The sequence below is a fragment of the Ranitomeya imitator genome, chromosome 6 (genome assembly GCF_032444005.1).
Source record: "Ranitomeya imitator isolate aRanImi1 chromosome 6, aRanImi1.pri, whole genome shotgun sequence".
NCBI lineage: Eukaryota > Metazoa > Chordata > Amphibia > Anura > Dendrobatidae > Ranitomeya > Ranitomeya imitator.
The window spans coordinates 476,124,526-476,151,159 of NC_091287.1; the positions used below are offsets into that span (position 1 = coordinate 476,124,526).

Below are 26,634 nucleotides of genomic sequence, written 5' to 3' on the forward strand. Positions count from 1 at the left end.
GCTGGATGTGTGAGACTAATGACCTAAGAGATCCTTCCTCCTGGTAGAGTATTGCTTCTTACCCAGCACCGTAGATTCCCTCTGTGACTATATGTATATGCTTTTATATGTCCGCACTGCACATACACCTTTGTCCTTTAGCTGTTTTTTTTATTTAACTTTTTCTCTTATGCTGTTAAAATGCTGCAGGATGCATTATTCACGACTCTGTTGACCATTTATGTGTCAAATACATTAGTTTATTAATCTATTCTTAGTCCAGTCTTTGATATGCCCTGGCAGCATGAGTGATCAAAGGCTATTATGGGTCCTACATCTAGCCTGCGCCAATCTGACCAGGGCACAGAGGATCCATAATCCAGGATCTGAGTATATACAGCACATCCAGGAGTGGTATGGTGGATCATATATATATATATATATATATATATATATATATATATTGTGATGCAGTGACCCCTGTAACAGGTAGGGGGCGCTGCATAGTCTCCCCAGTATGCGCACAGAGGTGTATTGAGGCCGTGAGAGTGCATGGGAATCACAGCCATGGATGTGATGATGTGACAAAGTCCGGCATTGTGGTGAATGGCCGATATACAGGTCCTTCTCAAAAAATTAGCATATAGTGTTAAATTTCATTATTTACCATAATGTAATGATTACAATTAAACTTTCATATATTATAGATTCATTATCCACCAACTGAAATTTGTCAGGTCTTTTATTGTTTTAATACTGATGATTTTGGCATACAACTCCTGATAACCCAAAAAACCTGTCTCAATAAATTAGCATATCAAGAAAAGGTTCTCTAAACGACCTATTACCCTAATCTTCTGAATCAACTAATTAACTCTAAACACATGCAAAAGATACCTGAGGCTTTTATAAACTCCCTGCCTGGTTCATTACTCAAAACCCCCATCATGCGTAAGACTAGCGACCTGACAGATGTCAAGAAGGCCATCATTGACACCCTCAAGCAAGAGGGTAAGACCCAGAAAGAAATTTCTCAACAAATAGGCTGTTCCCAGAGTGCTGTATCAAGGCACCTCAATGGTAAGTCTGTTGGAAGGAAACAATGTGGCAGAAAACGCTGTACAACGAGAAGAGGAGACCGGACCCTGAGGAAGATTGTGGAGAAGGACCGATTCCAGACCTTGGGGAACCTGAGGAAGCAGTGGACTGAGTCTGGTGTGGAAACATCCAGAGCCACCGTGCACAGGCGTGTGCAGGAAATGGGCTACAGGTGCCGCATTCCCCAGGTAAAGCCACTTTTGAACCATAAACAGCGGCAGAGGCGCCTGACCTGGGCTACAGAGAAGCAGCACTGGACTGTTGCTAAGTGGTCCCAAGTACTTTTTTCTGATGAAAGCAAATTTTGCGTGTCATTCGGAAATCAAGGTGCCAGAGTCTGGAGGAAGACTGGGGAGAAGGAAATGCCAAAATGCCTGAAGTCCAGTGTCAAGTACCCACAGTCAGTGATGGTGTGGGGTGCCATGTCAGCTGCTGGTATTGGTCCACTGTGTTTCATCAAGGGCAGGGTCAATGCAGCTAGCTATCAGGAGATTTTGGAGCACTTCATGCTTCCATCGGCTGAAATGCTTTATGGAGATGAAGATTTCATTTTTCAGCACGACCTGGCACCTGCTCACAGTGCCAAAACCACTGGTAAATGGTTTACTGACCATGGTATTACTGTGCTCAATTGGCCTGCCAACTCTCCTGACCTGAACCCCATAGAGAATCTGTGGGATATTGTGAAGAGAAAGTTGAGAGACGCAAGACCCAACACTCTGGATGAGCTTAAGGCCGCTATTGAAGCATCCTGGGCCTCCATAACATCTCAGCAGTGTCACAGGCTGATTGCCTCCATGCCACGCCGCATTGAAGCAGTCATTTCTGCCAAAGGATTCCCGACCAAGTATTGAGTGCATAACTGAACATTATAATTTGATGGTTTTTTTGTTTGTTATTAAAAAACACTTTTATTTGATTGGATGGGTGAAATATGCTAATTTATTGAGACAGGTTTTTTGGGTTATCAGGAGTTGTATGCCAAAATCATCAGTATTAAAACAATAAAAGACCTGACAAATTTCAGTTGGTGGATAATGAATCTATAATATATGAAAGTTTAATTGTAATCATTACATTATGGTAAATAATGAAATTTAACACTATATGCTAATTTTTTGAGAAGGACCTGTATGTGTTGCAGAGGAGGGGACTCTGCGCTGCCAGCCTGAAGCGATATGGTGTTCTGGGACCTGTAGTCCTATAAGTATAAGTGTTGTATAATAGTCATGGGAGGTTTGGCAGGGCTAGTTATGTGAGATGGGCGGGACAAACTAGCCACCCACACTCCCATCCAGGGGAGTGATTCAATGTATATAATGTGACCAGGGTGTGGGTCACATGGAGTGCCTGTGTATGGTCGCTGTGAGTGACCTGTGTTGGAAGACCTGGGAGGAGGCTTCCTGAATAGCACATGGTGGGGCTTCAGACCTGGTGGCCTGGGTATTGGACGGTCCCAGCTGGGGATGGACATCCTGAATAGTACCCGGACTGGCCGCCTGTGTGATCCTGTGTAACCTGGGTGTTGGGAGGTCCTGGGAGTAGGACCGGATCCCTGAATAGCACGAGGTGAGGACCGGGATCTGCAGAGCCAGTGTCAGCTTCTGTGTGGGGAAGCTACAGTCCTTCGGTGGGTCTGGACTGACTAATGTGTGCCGACAAGGCAAGTTGGTGATCCCCATTTGGCAGCTTTCCCAGAGGACTGACAAGGAGTCAGCAGGTGGGGCAGGAGCCCCCAGAAGGTACCATAGTCTGTTGGTGCTAATTGTTACTATGAACTGTGTGGTAACCCACGGCAACTGGTCAGAGGAGGACCAGCGTGTTTAGTTGCTGCAACCTGTGTGAAGTGAACTGTGTGGTAACCCACGGCAACTGGTCAGGAGGACCAGCGTGTTTAGTTACTGCAAAGAGATAATGCAAGCCAATGATACAGTGTGTAATGGACTATATGTAAGCCGGTGATTGGTAACCTGGTTTACGGTGTGGTTTATGACTTGAAAATAAACCGTATGGACTGTTTTGTTTGAAATAATCGTGCCCGTGTACGTCAATCCCGTGCCAAGCGAGTAATCCCCTACCCGTTAGTAAGATCAATCTTACTATATATATATATATATATATATATATATATATATATATATATATATATATTTATTTATTTATTTATATAGCACCATTAATTCCATGGTGCTGTACATGAGAAAGGAGTTACATACAGGGTTATAGAATATATATATATGTGTGTATATATATATATATATATATATATACATATATACTGTGGGTGGGTGCCATCTCTGTATCAGCATGGATGATGGAGAAGATGTGCTCTTTTTCTATTACCTGTTGTGCCTCTTGGGATACGTCGGCACTGGCCTTATGGCCATGACTGCTTGTTGTTACATTGTTTTCCATGGCTAAAGATATGTAAGAAATGTAGAGATCTCTCTTTTTCTCTGTGTTCATGCTCACGCATTGACTAGAAGTTTAGTAATGAACAGCAATTTCTAGGGTGAGTTGGTGTCTATGCGTTATTTATGCTGCTTATAGTGATCATGTGCTGAACATAAAAAAATAATTGGATGCCAATTGAAAGAAAGGCTTTGGTGCCGAAAATATCAATGAAAATCTTGACTTGGATATATTAAATATCCACAAACTTAATCTGTAAAAATACACAAAAGTACATTAACCGATGCGTTTCGGAACACGGATGATCCTTAGTCATAGCATGACAAATCTACTTTACTGGGCGAATATATATGTGTGTGTGTGTGTGTGTGTGTATATATATATATATATATATATATATTTAGGTCCCATCAAAGAAAGGTGACCTAGCCGTGGTTAATGGTCTCTAGGGTTGAGCAACTTTTACTTTTTTAGGGTCAAGTCGTGTTTCGTGAAACCCGACTATCTCAAAAGTCGAGTCGAGTGAAATTGGCCGATTATCGCGAAAAGTCGGGGATCGACCGAAACACGAAACCCAATACAAGTCAATGGGGAAGCATAGTCGGCAGTGAATGGAGGCCAGGAAAACACCTACAGAGCCCATTTTAATGGCAAAAACATCCATTCTTGGTACTGAAGCTTGTCAATCTTAATTTACCTTATAATAATAGTTAGGCATTGGAAATTGGGGGTCATTTGGCTAAAGTTGTGGGGGGTAGGACTGGGTCAAGTATTTAGTGGGCCCAGGAAACGTGGACCACGTCACGGCAGTGGAGCAGGGAGAGGTAAGTATTTCAACTTTGCAAGTTCTGTGATCCTGAGCAAGCAGGGGGGCCCACTCGTTCGCATTGGCACTGGCACAGGGCCCCTCAAAGTACGGCGGTGTGTTTGCATGGCGGGGGCGCCTCCCACCGGCAGTGACACTTTTGCGTACTATGAGGGGCCCTGTGCCAGTGACGTCGCCAACGAGTATCCACCCCACCTGATGAAGGAACCTGCACTTTCATCTGCACCTTCCTCTTTGTCCCCGTGTAAGGTGGTATGGTATGCGGGAAGGGGAACCTCACTTCCAGCAGGGTCAGAATCTGGCTGTGTAGCGTGCAAGGGGAATGTAGTGGTCTGGGTCAATGTACCAGCAGAGTCATCTAGCACTGGCTGGGCAATGGGCAGGATGAGGAGGAAACATATATATAGTCCCAAATACAAAAGTAGGCTAAAAGCAGTTCAAAATTGTTAACAGGACTAAACAGGCGGCATTGCTTTGTTCAGTGGAGGACAACTGTAATGAGAGGCTGACACAGTGAGTAGGCCCAAATCAGTAAGTAGTCTAAATGCAGTTCAAAATTGGTAACCGTAGTAAACAGGCGGCACTGCTTTGTTCAGTGGAGGAGAACAGCAAGGAGCGGCAGACACCGTTAGTAGGCCCCAACCCAACTAGTAGGCCAAATGCAGTGTAATATTAACAAGTACTTAACGAGAGCCTGAAGATAGAAGTTCAGGACAGGAAACCAGGAGAACAGCAAGGAGCGGCAGACACCGTTAGTAGGCCCCAACCCAACTAGTAGGCCAAATGCAGTGTTATATTAGCAACTACTGAATGAGAGCCTGAAAATGGAAGCTCAGGAAAGGCAACCAGGAGAACACCTTGGAGCGGCAGACACTGTTAGTAGGCCCCAACCAAACTAGTAGCCCCACTGCAGTTGTTCCATTTAACAACTATTTAACAAGAACCTGAAGATAGAAGCTCAGGAAAGGCAACCAGGAGAACACTTTGGAGCGGCAGACACTGTTAGTAGGCCCCAACCAAACTAGTAGCCCCACTGCAGTTTTAAAATTCCGATAGGCTGAAAACCTGACAATTGCAGGTCATTTTTTTAAAGAGGACAGCTGTATTGAGTGGCACAGACAGACACTGCTAGTAGGCCTTACACCACAAAGTTGGCTCGAAGCAGGTTTAAAAAAGGTTACATGGGTACACAGGCAGCATTGGTGTGGTCAGCAGAGGACTATTGGAAGGAGGGACCGCAGACAGACTTAGTAGGCCTAACATAAAAAAAGTAGCTCTATGCACTTTTAAATAGGTTCCAGGGGTACACAGGCAGCATTGGTGTGGTCAGTGGAGGACAATTGGATGGAGGGACCGCAGACAGACTTAGTAGGCCTAAAATAAAAAAAGTTGGCTCTATGCACTTTTAAATAGGTTCCAGGGGTACATAGGCAGCATTGGTGTGGTCAGCAGAGGACTATTGGAAGGAGGGACCGCAGACAGACTTAGTAGGCCTAACATAAAAAAAGGTAGCTCTATGCACTTTTAAATAGGTTCCAGGGGTACACAGGCAGCATTGGTGTGGTCAGTGGAGGACAATTGGATGGAGGGACCGCAGACAGACTTAGTAGGCCTAAAATAAAAAAAGTTGGCTCTATGCACTTTTAAATAGGTTCCAGGGGTACACAGGCAGCATTGGTGTGGTCAGTGGAGGACTATTGTAAGGAGGGACCGCAGACAGACTTAGTAGGCTGTTATGATCTGGTGGTTTAGGAACAACATGAGACAAGCTCTGAAGGAGGTGGTATCTGTACTGACCGCAAACCCTGAACCTAGCAGCGCAACTAAAAATAGCCGTGGGGGGTACCTGACGCTCCCTAGACCCCTCGGCACAGCCTAAGATCTAACTTCCCCTAAAGATGGAAACGGGAAACCTATCTTGCCTCAGAGAAAATCCCCAAAGGAAAGATAGTCCCCCACAAATATTGACGGTGAGATGAGGGGAAAGTAACATATGCAGAAATGAAATCAGATTTTAGCATAGGAGGCCAGTCTAGCTTGATAGATAGGACAGGAAAGGATACTGTGCGGTCAGTATAAAAACTACAAAACAATCCACACAGAGTTTACAAAATCTCCACACTTGACTAAAGGTGTGGAGGGTAAATCTGCTTTCCAGAGCTTCCAGCTAACAGAAATAATCCATACTGACAAGCTGGACAAATATAGAATGCACAGAACAATAAGTCCACAACATTTGGACTGAAATGAGCAAAGCCAGAACTTATCTTTGCAGAACTGGTCAGGAAACCAGGAGAATCCAAGCAGAGAAGTGAATCCAGCCAGGAAACATTGACAAGTGGCACAGGCTGAAGAAAGAGCCAGACTTAAATAGCGGAGCAGAAGAGACGATAAGTGGAGGCAGCTGATGACAGCTAACTCCAAGGAGCAGCCATACCACTAGAAACCACAAGAGGGAGCCCAAGAGCAGAACTCACAAAATTGCCACTTACAACCACCGAAGGGAGCCCAAGAGCGGAATTCACAACAGTACCCCCCCTTGAGGAGGGGTCACCGAACCCTCACCAGAGCCCCCAGGCCGATAAGGACGAGCCAAGTGAAAAGCAAGAACCAAATCGGTAGCATGGACATCGGAGGCAACAACCCAAGAATTATCCTCCTGGCCATAACCCTTCCACTTGACAAGATCCTGAAGCCTCCGCCTTGAAAAACGAGAATCCAAAATCTTCTCAACCTCATATTCCAACTCTCCCTCAACCAACACCGGGGCAGGAGGGTCAACGGAGGTGACAACGGGCACCACATATCTCCGCAACAAGGATCTATGGAAAACATCATGAATGGCAAAAGAGGCAGGAAGAGCCAAACGAAAAGACACCGGATTAATAATTTCAGAAATTTTATAAGGACCAATAAACCGAGGCTTAAACTTAGGAGAAAAAACCTTCATAGGAACATGACGAGAAGACAACCAAACCAAATCCCCCACACGAAGCCGGGGACCAACACGCCGACGGCGGTTAGCAAAACGTTGAGCCCTTTCCTGAGACCACGTCAAATTGTCCACCACATGAGTCCAAATCTGCTGCAGCCTGTCCACCACAGAATTAACACCAGGACAATCAGAAGGCTCAACCTGCCCAGAAGAAAAACGAGGATGAAAACCAAAATTACAAAAGAAAGGTGAAACCAAAGTAGCAGAACTAGCCCGATTATTAAGGGCAAACTCGGCCAACGGCAAGAAAGACACCCAATCATCCTGATCAGCAGACACAAAGCATCTCAAATAGGTCTCCAAGGTCTGATTAGTTCGCTCAGTTTGGCCATTAGTCTGAGGATGAAACGCCGAAGAAAAAGATAAATCAATGCCCATCCTAGCACAAAAGGCCCGCCAAAATCTAGAGACAAACTGAGAACCTCTGTCAGACACAATATTCTCCGGAATGCCATCCAAACGAACCACATGCTGAAAAAACAATTGAACCAGATCTGAGGAGGAAGGCAACTTAGGCAAAGGTACCAGATGGACCATTTTAGAGAACCGGTCACAAACAACCCAGATAACAGACATCTTCTGGGAAACAGGAAGATCCGAAATAAAATCCATGGAAATATGCGTCCAGGGCCTCTCAGGGACCGGCAAAGGCAAAAGCAACCCACTAGCGCGGGAACAGCAAGGCTTGGCCCGGGCGCTAGTCCCACAGGACTGCACAAAAGCACGCACATCGCTCGACAAGGAAGGCCACCAAAAGGACCTAGCAACCAAATCTCTGGTACCAAAAATCCCAGGATGACCAGCCAACACTGAACAATGAACCTCAGAAATTACCTTACTAGTCCATCTATCAGGAACAAACAGCTTCCCCACTAGACAGCGGTCAGGCCTATCAGCCTGAAATTCCTGAAGCACCCGCCGCAAATCAGGGGAGATAGCAGAAAGAATCACCCCCTCCTTAAGAATGCCAACCGACTCCAGGACTCCAGGAGAATCAGGCGAAAAACTCCTAGAGAGGGCATCAGCCTTAACATTCTTAGATCCCGGAAGATTCGAGACCACAAAATCAAAACGGGAGAAAAACAGGGACCATCGAGCCTGTCTAGGATTCAGCCGCTTGGCCGACTCGAGGTAAATCAGATTCTTATGATCGGTCAGGACCACAACACGGTGTTTAGCTCCCTCAAGCCAATGTCGCCACTCCTCAAACGCCCACTTCATAGCCAACAACTCCCGATTGCCAACATCATAATTGCGTTCTGCAGGCGAAAACTTTCTGGAAAAAAAAGCACACGGTTTCATCAAAGAACCATCAGACTCCCTCTGAGACAAAACGGCCCCTGCCCCAATCTCAGAAGCGTCGACCTCAACCTGAAAAGTGTTACGTACGCTGCGCACGCTGCGCATACTTACCCGGCTTCTCCCGTCCCTCGGCGCACTCGCGATCCTGTCCAGCGCCGCTCTGCTTCCTCCTTCGCCGGCTCACGGCGTCCGGTCCCTCTGCGCATGCGCGGTCGCGTCTCCTCCATCGCAGAGCCTTCTGGGAGGTCGCGACCCGGTGGCTCTGCCCCAACATGGCGGCGCCCATCGGGTATTTCTTCCCGGCGTCTCCCTAGGTAAGACGCCTTTGCTTTGTAGGTGCACTGTCTGCCGTCAGTGTCCCTATGCCCTAGGCTCCCCTGCACCAGTGTCTTCTCTCAGCCCAGTCTTTACTTTGTCTTAGTGTCCTGCCAGCCCGTGTTCCTGCTGTGTCTTGCCGGTCCGTGTTCCTGCTGTATCCTGCCAGTCCGTGTTCCTGCTGTGTCCTGCCTGTCCGTGTTCCTGCTGTATCCTGCCAGTCCGTGTTCCTGCTGTATCCTGCCAGTCCGTGTTCCTGTTGTATACTGCCAGTCCGTGTTCCTGCTGTATCCTGCCAGTCCGTGTTCCTGCAGTATTCTGCCAGTCCGTGTTCCTGCTGTATCCTGCTAGTCCGTGTTCCTGCTGTGTTCTGCCAGCCCGTGTTCCTGCTGAGTCCTTCCGGTCCGTGTTCCTGCTGAGTCCTGCCAGTCCGTGTTCCTGCTGTGTTCTGCCGTTCCGTGTTCCAGTCATTTTCAGTTAAGTCTTGTTTTCCTATTATTCCCTGCCATCCTTATAGCCTTTGGTTTCCTTCTTTATCTTGGGTCGTCCCTTTGGCTCTAGCTGTTGTGTCTCCATTCCCCCGAGGTCCTGCTCCTAACACTCCCTGTATAGGGGGTGATTCCATCTGGTCCGCTCGACCCCGGGGGCTCTAGAGTCACGACCCAGAGGGTCCACTCTCGGATTTCTGCCCGAGTACTTACAGTAAGCAAAGGCCATGGACCCCGCTGGGGCCTCTGCTGCGCAGAAAGAGCTACTCTTTTTGCGAGAGAATCAGTCCCGCATGATGTCTTTTATGAAAGCTATGGATTCTCGTTTGTCCACACTCCAGTCCTCCGATCCTGGCAACGCCGCTCTACTCGTTGGCTTACAGCAAGAGTTAGCTCAGCAGCGTGACACCCAGGCCCATATACTTAGTTATATGTCTTCTATTGACGATCGGCTGCTTTCCATCCAGACAGCCGCTTCTACGTCTGCTCCTGCGTCCCACCCTCCACCCCGCTTGGCTAAACCGCCTCGGTACAATGGGGATCCTAAGTCCTGCTGAGGATTTCTAAACCAACGCCGTCTTCACTTTGAGCTTCTGCCCCAGCATTACCCGACGGATCGGTCCAAAGTTGCGTTTTTTATTTCCCATCTGGAGGGTGACGCCTTGGCATGGGTTAATCCACTCTGGGAGCGAGACGATCCTCTAGTCTCCCGGTTGTCTGAATTTTTGGAGACTTTCCGTCTTGTCTTTGACGAACCTGGACGTCTGGCCTCTACAACTGAAGCTCTATTTTCTCTCCATCAGGGGTCGTTATCCGTAGGCCAGTACGCTATTCAGTTCCGCACACTCTCCTCTGACTTGGGCTGGAACAATGAGGCGTTGGTGGGTGCTTTTTGGCGGGGTCTCTCTGGGCGCATAAAAGATGAGTTAGCCGGTCGGGACACCCCTACTGTTTTGGAGGAATTAATTTCCTTAGCTACCCGTATTGACCTTCGGTTCCAAGAACGCGCCCGTGAGCGGAGGTCTCTTCGTCCTTCTTCTGCCACCCGTAAGCCACTCAGTCCTCAGCCTAGAACCTCCTCTCAGGCGTCCGCACCGGAACCTATGCAAGTGGACTGTCTTAAGATGTCCGAACAACGTCGTAAAGAGAGGCGCACTCAGGGGTTATGCTTTTACTGCGGGAGTGCTGCTCATTTATTACGCTCTTGCCCTGAACGTCTGGAAAACTCCTCCGCCTAGGTCAGGTAAGAGAGGCCTCCCTAGGTGTGTGTGATCCCTCTCAACCCCTTACTTTGTCCGTTCTTTTGCATATTGCGGGCAAAGGCATTTCTCTGGATGCGTATGTGGATTCGGGCGCAGCAGGGAATTTTATTAGGTTGGAGGAGGTTTTGAAATTCTCCGTTCCAGTCAAAACCTTAGAGGCTCCTGTGATTCTTGCATCTGTGGATGGTAAACCGTTACAGGAGACCATTACTCAAGTAACACTTGAGGTGGAACTTCAGGTTGGGGCTCTACACAAGGAGAGAATTGCATTTTATGTTTTAGCGGGTCTGTCTCATCCTATGCTCTTAGGTCTTCCTTGGTTACGGAACCACGAGCCCATTTTAGATTGGCGCAATGGTAATATCTTGCGCTGGGGTGAGCATTGTCGGGAACGTTGTCTGCTGCCGGTGCGTCCTGTGGGATCTTCCTCTAATTCTTCTCCTTCCTCTTCTTTTCCCGCCTTACCCTGTGTCTACAGCGCTTATTCTGATGTCTTCAACAAGAAGGAGGCTGAGGGTCTTCCGCCTCACCGGCTCTATGATTGTCCCATAGATCTCGTGCCTGGAACTAACCCGCCCAGGGGCAGGATCTATCCTCTCTCTCCTGCTGAGACTCAAGCTATGTCTGAGTACATTCAAGAAAATCTTGCTAAAGGATTCATTCGCAAGTCTTCTTCTCCGGCCGGAGCAGGGTTTTTTTTCGTGAAGAAGAAAGACGGTTCTCTCCGTCCCTGCATAGATTATCGAGGCCTAAACAACATCACGGTGAAGAACAAATATCCTCTGCCACTCATTCCGGAACTCTTCGACCGTCTTCGGGGTGCGCAAATTTTTACCAAATTAGATCTACGTGGTGCATATAATTTGGTTCGTATTCGTGCAGGCGATGAGTGGAAGACTGCCTTCAATACTCGTGACGGTCACTACGAGTACTTGGTTATGCCGTTTGGTCTCTGCAACGCCCCCGCGGTTTTCTAGGAATTTGTGAACAATGTATTTCGGGATCTTCTCTACTCCTCGGTCGTAGTTTACCTTGACGACATTCTCATCTTTTCTCCGGATCTCTCCACTCACAGGCGAGATGTCCGTCGTGTTCTGCAAAGGCTAAGAGAGAATCATCTGTTCGCTAAGATTGAGAAGTGCGTCTTTGAACAATCTTCTCTTCCCTTCCTGGGATATATTGTCTCAAGATCTGGCTTAGAGATGGATCCAGAGAAGGTTTCTGCTGTCCTGAATTGGCCTCGTCCTCTTGGAACAAAAGCAATCCAACGTTTTCTTGGCTTTGCCAACTACTATAGACAATTTATTCCTCATTTTTCTTCCATGACCAAGCCTATCTCTGCTCTAGTTCGCAAGGGAGTCAACTCCAGTCTTTGGACCCCTGAGGCTGAAGAGTCCTTTCTGTCTCTTAAACAAAGCTTCGCTACGGCCCCTGTGCTTCATCGTCCTGATGCTAATAGACCGTTTGTCCTTGAGGTCGACGCATCCTCTATTGGAGCTGGTGCTGTACTTTTGCAAAGATCCTCGTCCGGACGTTTGGTGACCTGTGGTTTTTTTTTCTAAAACCTTTTCCGCTCCTGAGCGTAACTACTCTATTGGAGATAAAGAACTTTTGGCTATCAAGCTAGCCTTGGAGGAATGGCGTTATCTCCTTGAGGGGGCTCTTCATCCATTCACCATTTACACAGACCACAAGAATCTGGCCTATATTCAGTCTGCCCAAAGACTAAATCCACGACAGGCCAGATGGTCTTTATTCTTCGGACGATTCGAATTTGAACTTCATTTCCGACCCGGAAATAAGAATGTCAAAGCAGATGCTCTTTCAAGATCCTTTCAGCCTCTGGACCTAGAGGATTCTCCGGCTCACATCATTGATCCTGCGAAGATCGTCACTCTTGCTCCTCTAAGAGTGATTTCAACTCCTCCTGGCAAGACTCTTGTGGCTAACCAAGACAAGGAGAGAGTTTTACGTTGGGGTCACTCCTCCAAAATTGCAGGTCACGTAGGAGTCAAGAAGATACTTTCTCTTATCTCTCGGTATTACTGGTGGCCATCTCTCCGACAAGACGTCACCAAATTCATCGCTTCTTGTCCTTCTTGTGCAAAAAATAAAGTCCCTAGGCAGCTTCCTTCCGGTCTCCTGCATCCTCTGCCTGTGCCTTCCGTTCCTTGGATTCATATACAGTGGGGCAAAAAAGTATTTAGTCAGTCAGCAATAGTGCAAGTTCCACCACTTAAAAAGATGAGAGGCGTCTGTAATTTACATCATAGGTAGACCTCAACTATGGGAGACAAACTGAGAAAAAAAAATCCAGAAAATCACATTGTCTGTTTTTTTAACAATTTATTTGCATATTATGGTGGAAAATAAGTATTTGGCCAGAAACAAAATTTCATCTCAATACTTTGTAATATATCCTTTGTTGGCAATGACAGAGGTCAAACGTTTTCTGTAAGTCTTCACAAGGTTGCCACACACTGTTGTTGGTATGTTGGCCCATTCCTCCATGCAGATCTCCTCTAGAGCAGTGATGTTTTTGGCTTTTCGCTTGGCAACACGGACTTTCAACTCCCTCCAAAGGTTTTCTATAGGGTTGAGATCTGGAGACTGGCTAGGCCACTCCAGGACCTTGAAATGCTTCTTACGAAGCCACTCCTTCGTTGCCCTGGCGGTGTGCTTTGGATCATTGTCATGTTGAAAGACCCAGCCACGTTTCATCTTCAGTGCCCTTGCTGATGGAAGGAGGTTTGCACTCAAAATCTCACGATACATGGCCCCATTCATTCTTTCATGTACCCGGATCAGTCGTCCTGGCCCCTTTGCAGAGAAACAGCCCCAAAGCATGATGTTTCCACCCCCATGCTTTACAGTAGGTATGGTGTTTGATGGATGCAACTCAGTATTCTTTATCCTCCAAACACGACAAGTTGTGTTTCTACCAAACAGTTCCAGTTTGGTTTCATCAGACCATAGGACATTCTCCCAAAACTCCTCTGGATCATCCAAATGCTCTCTAGCAAACTTCAGATGGGCCCGGACATGTACTGGTTTAAGCAGTGGGACACGTCTGGCACTGCAGGATCTGAGTCCATGGTGGCGTAGTGTGTTACTTATGGTAGGCCTTGTTACATTGGTCCCAGCTCTCTGCAGTTCATTCACTAGGTCCCCCCGCGTGGTTCTGGGATTTTTGCTCACCGTTCTTGTGATCATTCTGACCCCACGGGGTGGGATTTTGCGTGGAGCCCCAGATCGAGGGTGATTATCAGTGGTCTTGTATGTCTTCCATTTTCTAATTATTGCTCCCACTGTTGATTTCTTCACTCCAAGCTGGTTGGCTATTGCAGATTCAGTCTTCCCAGCCTGGTGCAGGGCTACAATTTTGTTTCTGGTGTCCTTTGACAGCTCTTTGGTCTTCACCATAGTGGAGTTAGGAGTCAGACTGTTTGAGGGTGTGCACAGGTGTCTTTTTATACTGATAACAAGTTTAAACAGGTGCCATTACTACAGGTAATGAGTGGAGGAAAGAGGAGACTCTTAAAGAAGAAGTTACAGGTCTGTGAGAGCCAGAAATCTTGCTTGTTTGTTTCTGACCAAATACTTATTTTCCACCATAATATGCAAATAAATTGTTAAAAAAACAGACAATGTGATTTTCTGGATTTTTTTTTCTCAGTTTGTCTCCCATAGTTGAGGTCTACCTATGATGTAAATTACAGACGTCTCTCATCTTTTTAAGTGGTGGAACTTGCACTATTGCTGACTGACTAAATACTTTTTTGCCCCACTGTAGCTATGGACTTCATCACTGATCTACCTTGTTCCTCGAATTGCTCTGTCATCTTGGTTGTTGTAGATCAGTTCTCCAAGATGGCTCACTTCATCGCATTACCTGGTCTGCCTTCCGCTCCTGAGTTGGCAAAGATCTGTTTACACCAAGTCTTCCGTCTTCATGGTTTTCCTCATCATATCGTCTCAGACCGTGGAGTACAATTTACCTCACGTTTTTGGAGAGCTCTCTGCAGTCTATTAAAGGTTAACTTGGACTTTTCTTCCGCCTATCACCCTCAGTCCAACGGACAAGTGGAGCGAGTTAATCAAGTCCTGACTACATATCTGCGACATTTCTCCAATGCACACCAAGATGACTGGGTCTCTCTTCTCCCCTGGGCCAAATTCTCATATAACAATCTTCCCAGCGAATCTTCCTCCAAAACCCCCTTTTTTGTAGTCTATGGTCAACATCCGAACATTCCTCTTCCTGTTTCTCTTTCCTCGGGGGTACCGGCAGCGGATTTCTTGTCCGGGAATTCTCTACGATTTGGAGTGAGACCAAAGTGGCTCTTGAGAGAGCTAGCCTTAATATGAAAAAGTTTGCTGACAAAAGGCGTTTGGATGCTCCGCCATATTCTCCGGGTGATAAAGTTTGGCTTTCCTCTCGCTATATCAAGCTTAAAATTCCCTCTTGCAAACTGGGTCCCCGCTATACTGGTCCTTTTCCTATCTTGAGTCGCATTAATGATGTTTCTTATAAGTTAAAGTTGCCTGCCTCTTTACGCATTCCCAATGCCTTCCATGTGTCTCTTCTCAAGCCTGCAGTCTTTAATCGTTTTCACTCCGCTACCTCTTCCTCTCCTCAGCTCTGTACTTCTGATGGAATTTTTAATGTTAAAGACATTCTTGCCAAAAAGGTAGTTAGGGGTAAAACTTATTTTTTGATTGATTGGGAGGGATTTGGCCCTGAGGAGAGGTCCTGGGAGCCCCGAGAGAACATCAATGCTCCTCTTATCATGAAAAGATTCCTTTCTAGCCTTAAAAAGAGGGGGACTAAGGAGGGGGGTACTGTTACGTACGCTGCGCACGCTGCGCATACTTACCCGGCTTCTCCCGTCCCTCGGCGCACTCGCGATCCTGTCCAGCGCCGCTCTGCTTCCTCCTTCGCCGGCTCACGGCGTCCGGTCCCTCTGCGCATGCGCGGTCGCGTCTCCTCCATCGCAGAGCCTTCTGGGAGGTCGCGACCCGGAGGCTCCGCCCCAACATGGCGGCGCCCATCGGGTATTTCTTCCCGGCATCTCCCTAGGTAAGACGCCTTTGCTTTGTAGGTGCACTGTCTGCCGTCAGTGTCCCTATGCCCTAGGCTCCCCTGCACCAGTGTCTTCTCTCAGCCCAGTCTTTACTTTGTCTTAGTGTCTTGCCAGCCCGTGTTCCTGCTGTGTCTTGCCTGTCCGTGTTCCTGCTGTATCCTGCCAGTCCGTGTTCCTGCTGTGTCCTGCCTGTCCGTGTTCCTGCTGTATCCTGCCAGTCCGTGTTCCTGCTGTATCCTGCCAGTCCGTGTTCCTGTTGTATACTGCCAGTCCGTGTTCCTGCTGTATCCTGCCAGTCCGTGTTCCTGCAGTATTCTGCCAGTCCGTGTTCCTGCTGTATCCTGCTAGTCCGTGTTCCTGCTGTGTTCTGCCAGCCCGTGTTCCTGCTGAGTCCTTCCGGTCCGTGTTCCTGCTGAGTCCTGCCAGTCCGTGTTCCTGCTGTGTTCTGCCCTTCCGTGTTCCAGTCATTTTCAGTTAAGTCTTGTTTTCCTATTATTCCCTGCCATCCTTATAGCCTTTGGTTTCCTTCTTTATCTTGGGTCGTCCCTTTGGCTCTAGCTGTTGTGTCTCCATTCCCCCGAGGTCCTGCTCCTAACACTCCCTGTATAGGGGGTGATTCCATCTGGTCCGCTCGACCCCGGGGGCTCTAGAGTCACGACCCAGAGGGTCCACTCTCGGATTTCTGCCCGAGTACTTACAAAAAGGAAGAGAAACATCCGGGTTGACGCAACACAGGGGCCGAAGTAAATCGGTGTTTAAGCTCCTGAAAGGCCTCAACAGCCTCACAGGACCAATTCGTCACATCAGTGCCTTTCTTCGTCAAATCAGTAAGGGGCTTAACCACACTGGAAAAGTTGGCAATGAAACGGTGATAGAAATTAGCAAAGCCCAAAAATTTTTGAAGACCCTTCACAGATGTGGGTTGGATCCAGTCATGAATAGCTTGGACCTTAACAGGATCCATTTCTATAGACGAGGGAGAAAAAATAAAACCCAAAAAAGAGACCTTCTGAACTCCGAATAGGCACTTAGACCCCTTCACAAATAAAGCATTATCACGAAGGATTTGGAACACCATCCTGACCTGCTTCACATGAGACTCCCAATCATTGGAAAAAATCAAAATATCATCCAAATATATGACCATGAATTTATCAAGATAATTGCGGAAAATATCATGCATGAAAGACTGGAACACAGATGGAGCATTAGAGAGCCCAAATGGCATCACAAGGTATTCAAAATGGCCTTCGGGCGTATTAAATGCAGTTTTCCATTTGTCACCCTGTTTAATACGAACAAGATTATATGCCCCTCGGAGGTCAATCTTAGTAAACCAACTAGCCCCCTTAATCTGAGCAAACAAATCAGTAAGCAAAGGCAAGGGGTATTGGAATTTGACCGTGATCTTATTAAGAAGACGATAATCAATACAGGGTCTCAAGGAGCCATCCTTCTTAGCAACAAAAAATAAACCCGCTCCCAATGGTGACGAAGAGGGCCGAATATGCCCTTTCTCCAAAGATTCCTTAACATAGCTCCGCATGGCGGCATGCTCTGGCACAGACAGATTGAAAAGTCGGCCCTTAGGGAACTTACAACCAGGAATCAAGTTAATAGCACAATCACAGTCCCTCTGTGGAGGAAGGGAACTGGACTTGGGCTCATCAAATACATCCTGGAAATCCGACAAAAACTCAAGGACCTCAGAAGAGGGGGAAGAGGAAATTGACATCAAAGGAACGTCACTATGTACTCCTCGACAACCCCAACTAGTCACCGACCTAGTTTTCCAATCCAGCATCGGATTATGTTCCTGTAACCAAGGAAATCCCAGCACAACAACATCATGCAGGTTATGCAACACCAGAAAACGGCAATCTTCCTGATGTGCAGGAGCCATGTACATAGTCATCTGTGTCCAGTACTGAGGTTTATCCTTGGCCAAGGGTGTAGCATCAATGCCCCTCAAAGGAATAGGGCTCTGCAAAGGCTGCAAGGAAAAACCACAGCGCCTGGCGAATTCTAAGTCATTAAGTTCAGGGCAGCGCCTGAATCCACAAATGCCATAACAGAAAAGGACGACAATGAGCAAATCAGGGTCACAGATAAGAGAAATTTTGGCTGTATAGTACTAATGGTAACAGACCTAGCGACTCTCTTAGTACCCTTAGGGCAATCAGAGATAACATGAGCCGAATCACCACAGTAAAAACACAGCCTATTCTGACGTCTGAATTCCTGTCGTTCTATTCTAGTCAAAATCCTATCACATTGCATAGGTTCAGGACTATGCTCAGAGGATACTGCCATATGGTGCACAGCTTTGCGTTCGCGCAGACGCCGGTCAATCTGAATGGCTAGAGACATAGATTCGCTCAAACCGGCAGGCGTAGGAAAGCCCACCATAACATCTTTAAGGGTTTCAGAAAGACCTTTTCTGAAAATAGCAGCCAGAGCCTCTTCATTCCATTTAGTGAGCACAGACCATTTTCTAAATTTCTGGCAGTATAACTCTGCCGCTTCCTGACCTTGACACAAGGCTAACAGGGTTTTTTCTGCATGATCCACAGAATTAGATTCGTCATACAATAATCCGAGCGCTTGAAAAAATGCATCTACATTCAATAATGCCGGATCCCCTGTTTCAAGAGAAAAAGCCCAGTCTTGAGGGTCACCACGCAGCAAGGATATGATGATTTTCACCTGCTGAATGGGATCACCAGAAGAACGGGGTTTCAAAGCAAAAAACAATTTGCAGTTATTTTTAAAGTTCAAAAACTTGGATCTGTCCCCAAAAAACAAATCAGGAGTAGGAATTCAAGGCTCTAAAGCCGGAATCTGGACAACATAGTCCTGGATACTCTGTACTCTTGCAGCAAGTTGATCCACACGAGAAAACAAACCCTGAACATCCATGCCAAAACATATATCCTGAACCAACCAGATATCATAGTAACATATAAACATAGTTAGTAAGGCCGAAAAAAGACATTTGTCCATCCAGTTCAGCCTATATTCCATCATAATAAATCCCCAGATCTACGTCCTTCTACAGAACCTAATAATTGTATGATACAATATTGTTCTGCTCCAGGAAGACATCCAGGCCTCTCTTGAACCCCTCGACTGAGTTCGCCATCACCACCTCCTCAGGCAAGCAATTCCAGATTCTCACTGCCCTAACAGTAAAGAATCCTCTTCTATGTTGGTGGAAAAACCTTCTCTCCTCCAGACGCAAAGAATGCCCCCTTGTGCCCGTCACCTTCCTTGGTATAAACAGATCCTCAGCGAGATATTTGTATTGTCCCCTTATATACTTATACATGGTTATTAGATCGCCCCTCAGTCGTCTTTTTTCTAGACTAAATAATCCTAATTTTGCTAATCTATCTGGGTATTGTAGATCTCCCATCCCCTTTATTAATTTTGTTGCCCTCCTTTGTACTCTCTCTAGTTCCATTATATCCTTCCTGAGCACCGGTGCCCAAAACTGGACACAGTACTCCATGTGCGGTCTATCTAGGGATTTGTACAGAGGCAGTATAATGCTCTCATCATGTGTATCCAGACCTCTTTTAATGCACCCCATGATCCTGTTTGCCTTGGCAGCTGCTGCCTGGCACTGGCTGCTCCAGGTAAGTTTATCATTAACTAGGATCCCCAAGTCCTTCTCCCTGTCAGATTTACTCAGTGGTTTCCCGTTCAGTGTGTAATGGTGATATTGATTCCTTCTTCCCATGTGTATAACCTTACATTTATCATTGTTAAACCTCATCTGCCACCTTTCAGCCCAAGTTTCCAACTTATCCAGATCCATCTGTAGCAGAATACTATCTTCTCTTTTATTAACTGCTTTACATAGTTTTGTATCATCTGCAAATATCGATATTTTACTGTGTAAACCTTCTATCAGATCATTAATGAATATGTTGAAGAGAACAGGTCCCAATACCGACCCCTGCGGTACCCCACTGGTCACAGCGACCCAGTTAGAGACTATACCATTTATAACCACCCTCTGCTTTCTATCACTAAGCCAGTTACTAACCCATTTACACACATTTTCCCCCAGACCAAGCATTCTCATTTTGTGTGCCAACCTCTTGTGTGGCACGGTATCAAACGCTTTGGAAAAATCGAGATATACCACGTCCAATGACTCACCGTGGTCCAGCCTATAGCTTACCTCTTCATAAAAACTGATTAGATTGGTTTGACAGGAGCGATTTCTCATAAACCCATGCTGATATGGAGTTAAACAGTTATTCTCATTGAGATAATCCAGAATAACATCCCTCAGAAACCCTTCAAATATTTTACCAACAATAGAGGTTAGACTTACTGGCCTATAATTTCCAGGTTCACTTTTAGAGCCCTTTTTGAATATTGGCACCACATTTGCAGACCCCGTCACTATAGAGTCCCTAAAAATAAGAAATAATGGTTTATCTATTACATTACTTAGTTCTCTTAGTACTCGTGGGTGTATGCCATCCGGACCCGGAGATTTATCTATTTTAATCTTATTTAGCCGGTTTCGCACCTCTTCTTGGGTTAGATTGGTGACCCTTAATATAGGGTTTTCATTGTTTCTTGGGATTTCACCTAGCATTTCATTTTCCACCGTGAATACCGTGGAGAAGAAGGAGTTTAATATATTAGCTTTTTCCTCGTCATCTACAATCATTCTTTCCTCACTATTTTTTAAGGGGCCTACATTTTCAGTTTTTATTCTTTTACTATTGATATAGTTGAAGAACAGTTTGGGATTAGTTTTACTCTCCTTAGCAATGTGCTTCTCTGTTTCCTTTTTGGCAGCTTTAATTAGTCTTTTAGATAAAGTATTTTTCTCCCTATAGTTTTTTAGAGCTTCAATGGTGCCATCCTGCTTTAGTAGTGCAAATGCTTTCTTTTTACTGTTAATTGCCTGTCTTACTTCTTTGTTTAGCCACATTAGGTTTTTCCTATTTCTAGTCCTTTTATTCCCACAAGGTATAAACCGCTTACAGTGCCTATTTAGGATGTCCTTAAACATTTTCCATTTATTATCTGTATTCTTATTTCTGAGGATATTGTCCCAGTCTACCAGATTAAGGGCATCTCTAAGCTGGTCAAACTTTGCCTTCCTAAAGTTCAGTGTTTTTGTGACTCCCTGACAAGTCCCCCTAGTGAAAGACAGGTGAAACTGTACAATATTGTGGTCGCTATTTCCTAGATGCCCGACCACCTGCAGATTTGTTATTCTGTCAGGTCTATTAGATAGTATTAGGTCTAAAAGTGCTGCTCCTCTGGTTGGATTCTGCACCAATTGTGAAAGATAATTTTTCTTGGTTATTAGCAGAAACCTGTTGCCTTTATGGGTTTCACAGGTTTCAGTTTCCCAGTTAATATCCGGGTAGTTAAAGTCTCCCATAACCAGGACCTCATTATGGGTTGCAGCTTCATCTATCTGCTTTAGAAGTAGACTTTCCATGATTTCTGTTATATTTGGGGGTTTGTAACAGACCCCAATGAGAATTTTGTTACCATTTTTCCCTCCATGAATTTCGACCCATATGGACTCGACATCCTCATTCCCTTCGCTAATATCCTCCCTTAATGTGGACTTTAGACAAGACTTTACATAGAGAAAACCCCTCCTCCTCTCCGATTTTTACGATCCTTTCTAAACAGACTGTAACCCTGTAAGTTAACTGCCCAGTCATAGCTTTCATCTAACCATGTCTCGGTTATTTCCACTATGTCAAAGTTACCTGTAGATATTTCTGCTTCTAGTTCTTCCATCTTGTTTGTCAGGCTTCTGGCGTTTGCGAGCATGCAGTTTAGAGGATTTTGTTTTTTTCCAATCTCCTCGCTGTGGATTGTTTTAGAAATGTTCTTACCCCCCTTCTGAGTATGTTTTCCTGGGTCTTCTTTGTTCGAGTCTAATGTTTTTCTTCCCGTCCCCTCTTCTTCTAGTTTAACGCCCTCCTGATGAGTGTAGCGAGACTTCTGGCGAATGTGTGTTTCCCAGGTTTGTTGAGGTGTAGTCCGTCTATGGCGAGGAGTCCATCGTACAAGTAATTCACACCGTGGTCCAGGAATCCGAATCCTTTGGATAATCCGGATTATCAAGAGGAAAAAAAAAAGACAAACCAAAGCACAGAAAAAAAAATGGTTCAGAACTTTCTTTTCCTTCTTTTGAGATGCATTTAATTCATTTTTGGCCACTTGTACTGTTATGATCTGGTGGTTTAGGAACAACATGAGACAAGCTCTGAAGGAGGTGGTATCTGTACTGACCGCAAACCCTGAACCTAGCAGCGCAACTAAAAATAGCCGTGGGGGGTACCTGACGCTCCCTAGACCCCTCGGCACAGCCTAAGATCTAACTTCCCCTAAAAATGGAAACAGGAAACCTATCTTGCTTCAGAGAAAATCCCCAAAGGAAAGATAGCCCCCCACAAATATTGACGGTGAGAGGAGGGGAAAGTAACATACGCAGAAATGAAATCAGATTTTAGCATAGGAGGCCAGTCTAGCTTGATAGATAGGACAGGAAAGGATACTGTGCGGTCAGTATAAAAACTACAAAACAATCCACACAGAGTTTACAAAATCTCCACACCTGACTAAAGGTGTGGAGGGTAAATCTGCTTCCCAGAGCTTCCAGCTAACAGAAATAATCCATACTGACAAGCTGGACAAATATAGAATGCACAGAACAATAAGTCCACAAAATGTGGACTGAAATGAGCAAAGCCAGAACTTATCTTTGCAGAACTGGTCAGGAAACCAGGAGAATCCAAGCAGAGATGTGAATCCAGCAAGGAAACATTGACAAGTGGCACAGGCTGAAGAAAGAGCCAGACTTAAATAGCGGAGCAGAAGAGACGATAAGTGGAGGCAGCTGATGACAGCTAACTCCAAGGAGCAGCCACTAGAAACCACAAGAGGGAGCCCAAGAGCAGAACTCACAAAAGTGCCACTTACAACCACCGGAGGGAGCCCAAGAGCGGAATTCACAACAGTAGGCCTAAAATAAAAAAAAGTAGGCTCTATGCACTTTTAAATAGGTTCCAGGAGTACATAGGCAGCATTGGTGTGGTCAGCGGAGGACAATCGGATGGAGGGACCGCAGACAGACTTAGTAGGCCTAAAATAAAAAAAAGTGGCTCTATGCACTTTTAAATAGGTTCCAGGGGTACACAGGCAGCATTGGTGTGGTCAGCGGAGCACTATTGGAAGGAGGGACCGCAGACAGACTTCGTAGGCTTCACATAAAAAAGTAGGCTCAATGCAGTTTCAATTATCTTGCAGGGGTACACAGGCAGCATTTGTGTGGTCAGCGGAGGACTATTGGAAGGAGGGACCGCAGACAGACTTAGTAGGCCTAACATAAAAAGGTGGCTCTATGCACTTTTAAATAGGTTCCAGGGGTACACAGGCAGCATTGGTGTAGTCAGCGGAGGACAATTGGAAGGAGTGTCTGACACAGTTAGTACTCCAGAATAATACATAGATGTCTCGCAAAAAAAACAAAACAAACAAAAAAAAGTGTGGCATACTTAGGTACAGGGGTGGGCTCCTCTGCTGACTTTCAGACATTGTTATTTGGCGCAAAGTATTTACTGGTGTAAATGTAGGACAGGGCCACTGAATATTTTAAGTAGCATCATACATGTCAAAAAATTGGCATTGTCAGTGCCAGGCATTGAAGGATTTCACCGCATAGACTAAACAGTGGTGGAGCAGTGGCAGATAATTTTGCAAGTGGTAGAGCTGGGGGGGGGACTCTCTTGTGGCCGACGGTACTGGCCCAAGGCCCCTCATGTTACAACGGTGTGTCTGACGTTGGGTGCGCGCCACCACCGCCAGAGACACTTCACTGTACTATGAGGGACCCGGTGCCAGTGTCGTCGACCAAAAGTGGGCACACCCACCTCTTCAGACAAATGGCACTCTCACGGGTGCTTTCGCCAAGTGGCGAGACCACGGCCACATGGGGGGAGTCAGCCCATTTGGGGAGGTGTAAACATGTCGTATGCTGGACATACAGCAGCTGCAAATGGGGAAATTGGAACACTCAGTAAGACCAGTCCAAAAGCAAGACCTTTTTACTGGAAAGCTAGGTGTCAGCCGGGAAAGGTGGGGCAAAATAATTAGAAATCCATGAGTGGTTCATTTTAATGAAGGTTAGATCATCAACATTTTGGGTAGCCAGACGAGTCCTTTTTTCGGTCAGTATTGAACCAGCAGCACTGAATACTCTTTCTGATAGCACACTAGCTGCTGGGCAAGCAAGCTCCTGCAATGCATATTCGGCCAATTCAGGCCAGGTGTCTATTTTGGATGCCCAGTAATCAAATGGGAATGACGGTTGAGGGAGAACATCGATAAGGGGGGAAAAATAGTTAGTAACCATACTGGACAAATGTTGTCTCTTGTCACTTTGAATTGATGCAGTAGTACCTGTCATGTCTGCGGTCATTGCGAAATCACTCCACAACCTGGTCAGAAAACCCCTCTGTCCAACGCCACTTCTGATTTGTGCACCTCTAACACCTCTGCCTTGTTGTCCCCTGCAGTTCGTGTGAGAACCATCACCGGCGCTGTGTGCTGGGAATGCCTGAATCAAACGGTCAATAAGAGTTGCTTGTTTGGTTGCCAATATTTGTTCAAGGTTCTCATGTGGCATGATGTTTTGCAGTTTCCCCTTATAGCGTGGATCCAGGAGGCAGGCCAACCAGTAATCGTCATCAGTCATCATTTTTATAATGCGGGGGTCCCTTTTTAGGATACGCAAGGCATAATCCGCCATGTGGGCCAATGTTCCAGGTGTCAATTCACTGCTTGTGCTGGGTTGAGGAGCACTTTCGGGCAAATCAACGTCACTTGCCTCCCTCAAAAACCCTGAACCTGGCCTTGCAACGCCACCAGTTTCTATTGCCCCCTGAGAAGCTTCATCATCCAAAAAATACTCATCCCCATCATCCTCCTCGTCCTCCTCCTCTTCGCCCGCCACCTCGTCCAGTAGACTTCCCTGACCAGACAATGGCTGACTGTCATCCTGGCTTCCCTCGTCCTTGGCTGCAGACGCCTGCTCCTTTATGTGCGTCAAACTTTGCATCAGCAGACGCATTAGGGGGATGCTTATGCTTATTATGGTGTTGTCTGCACTAACCAGTCGTGTGCATTCCTCAAAACACTGAAGGACTTGACAGAGGTCTTGTAGCTTCGACCACTGCACACCTGACAACTCCATGTCTGCCATCCAACTGCCTGCCCGTGTATGTGTATCCTCCCACAAATACATAACAGCACGCCTCTGTTCGCACAGTCTCTGAAGCATGTGCAGTGTGGAGTTCCACCTTGTTGCAACGTCGATGATTAGGCGATGCTGGGGAAGGTTCAAAGATCGCTGATGGTTCTGCATATGGCTGGAGTGTACAGGCGAACGGCGAATATGCGAGCAAAGTCTGCGCACCTTCAGGAGCAGGTCGGGTAACCCCGGATAACTTTTCAGGAAGCACTGCACCACCAGGTTTAAGGTGTGAGCCAGGCAAGGAATGTGTTTCAGTTGTGAAAGGGCTATGGCAGCCATAAAATTCCTTCCGTTATCACTCACTACCTTGCCTGCCTCAAGATGTACACTGCCCAGCCATGACTGAGTTTCTTGATGGAAGAACTCAGACAGAACTTCCGCGGTGTGCCTGTTGTCACCCAGACACTTCATTGCCAATACAGCCTGCTGACGCTTGCCACTAGCTGTTCCATAATGGGACACCTCGTGTGCCACAGTGGCAGCTGCGGATGCAGTGGTCGTGCGACTGCGGTCTGTGGACGAGCTCTCGCTTCTGCTGGAGGAGGAGGAGGGGGCGAACGCCCACAGCCAACTGTTTCCTGGACCGTGGGCTAGGCAGAACTGTCCCAATATTGCTGTCCCCTGTGGACCCTGCATCCACCACATTAACCCAGTGTGCCGTGATGGACACGTAACGCCCCTGGCCATGCCTACTGGTCCATGCATCTGTTGTCAGGTGCACCTTTCTGCTCACAGATTGCCTGAGTGCATGGACAGTGCGGTCTTTCACATGCTGGTGGAGGGCTGGGATGGATTTTCTCGAAAAGAAGTGTCGACTGGGTAGCTCGTAGCGTGGTACAGCGTAGTTCATCAGGGCTTTGAAAGCTTCGCTTTCAACTAACCGGTAGAGGATCATCTCTAACGAGATTAGTCTAGCAAGTTGGGCTTTCAAACCCTGTGTACGCGGATGAGAGGATGAGTACTTCCTTTTCCTAACGAGAGTCTCTTGTAGGGTGAGCTGGACTGGAGAGCTGCATATGGTGGAACTAGCGGGGGTGCCGGTAGACATGGCAGACTGAGAGAGGGTTGGTGATGGTATTCTTGCTGTTGGCCTACATACAGTGTTTCCTACCAAGAACCTGGTGATTCCCTGACTGCTTTGGCCTTGCGACGAAACCTCCACATTTGCTGCAGGTGGTGTGGTAAACAGTGGGCTTACAGTGAGGGAAGGGATGTAGCCTTGCTGACTAGCTTCATTGTGAGAGGGTGCAACAACATTAAGGGACGTTAGGTAGTTAGTCCAGGCTTGCAAGTGCATGGTGGTTAAATGTCTACGCATGCAACTTGTATTTAGATTTTTAACATTCTGACCTCTGCTGAAGGTCCGTGAGCATTTCTTACAGATGACTTTGCACTGATCATTTGGATCTTGGTTAAAAAAATGCCAGACTGCACTCTTCCTACTATCGGATACCTTTTCAGGCATTGCACACTGACCTACTTTAACTGGATGGCCACGCTGTCCTACAACTGGTTTTGGTTTTGCCACACGTTTTTGGCCAGATACGGGCCTGTCAGATGGAACCT

General features: G+C 46.5%; 1 protein-coding gene across 2 annotated transcripts in view; it reads left to right on the plus strand.

The window, feature by feature from the left end:
• The window catches only part of LOC138642931 (carbonic anhydrase 13-like), a 158,263-nt gene continuing 131,629 nt past the window's right edge, over nt 1–26,634 (plus strand). Inside the window, exon 1 of one of the 2 annotated variants that reach the window (XM_069731555.1) lies at nt 1–43. In XM_069731555.1, coding sequence (XP_069587656.1) covers nt 6–43 — 38 coding nt within the window. In that variant the 5' untranslated portion in view covers nt 1–5. Of the gene's footprint in view, nt 44–2,457; nt 2,647–26,634 lie in introns of those variants that run through there. The other variant, XM_069731557.1, reaches the window with a different exon arrangement.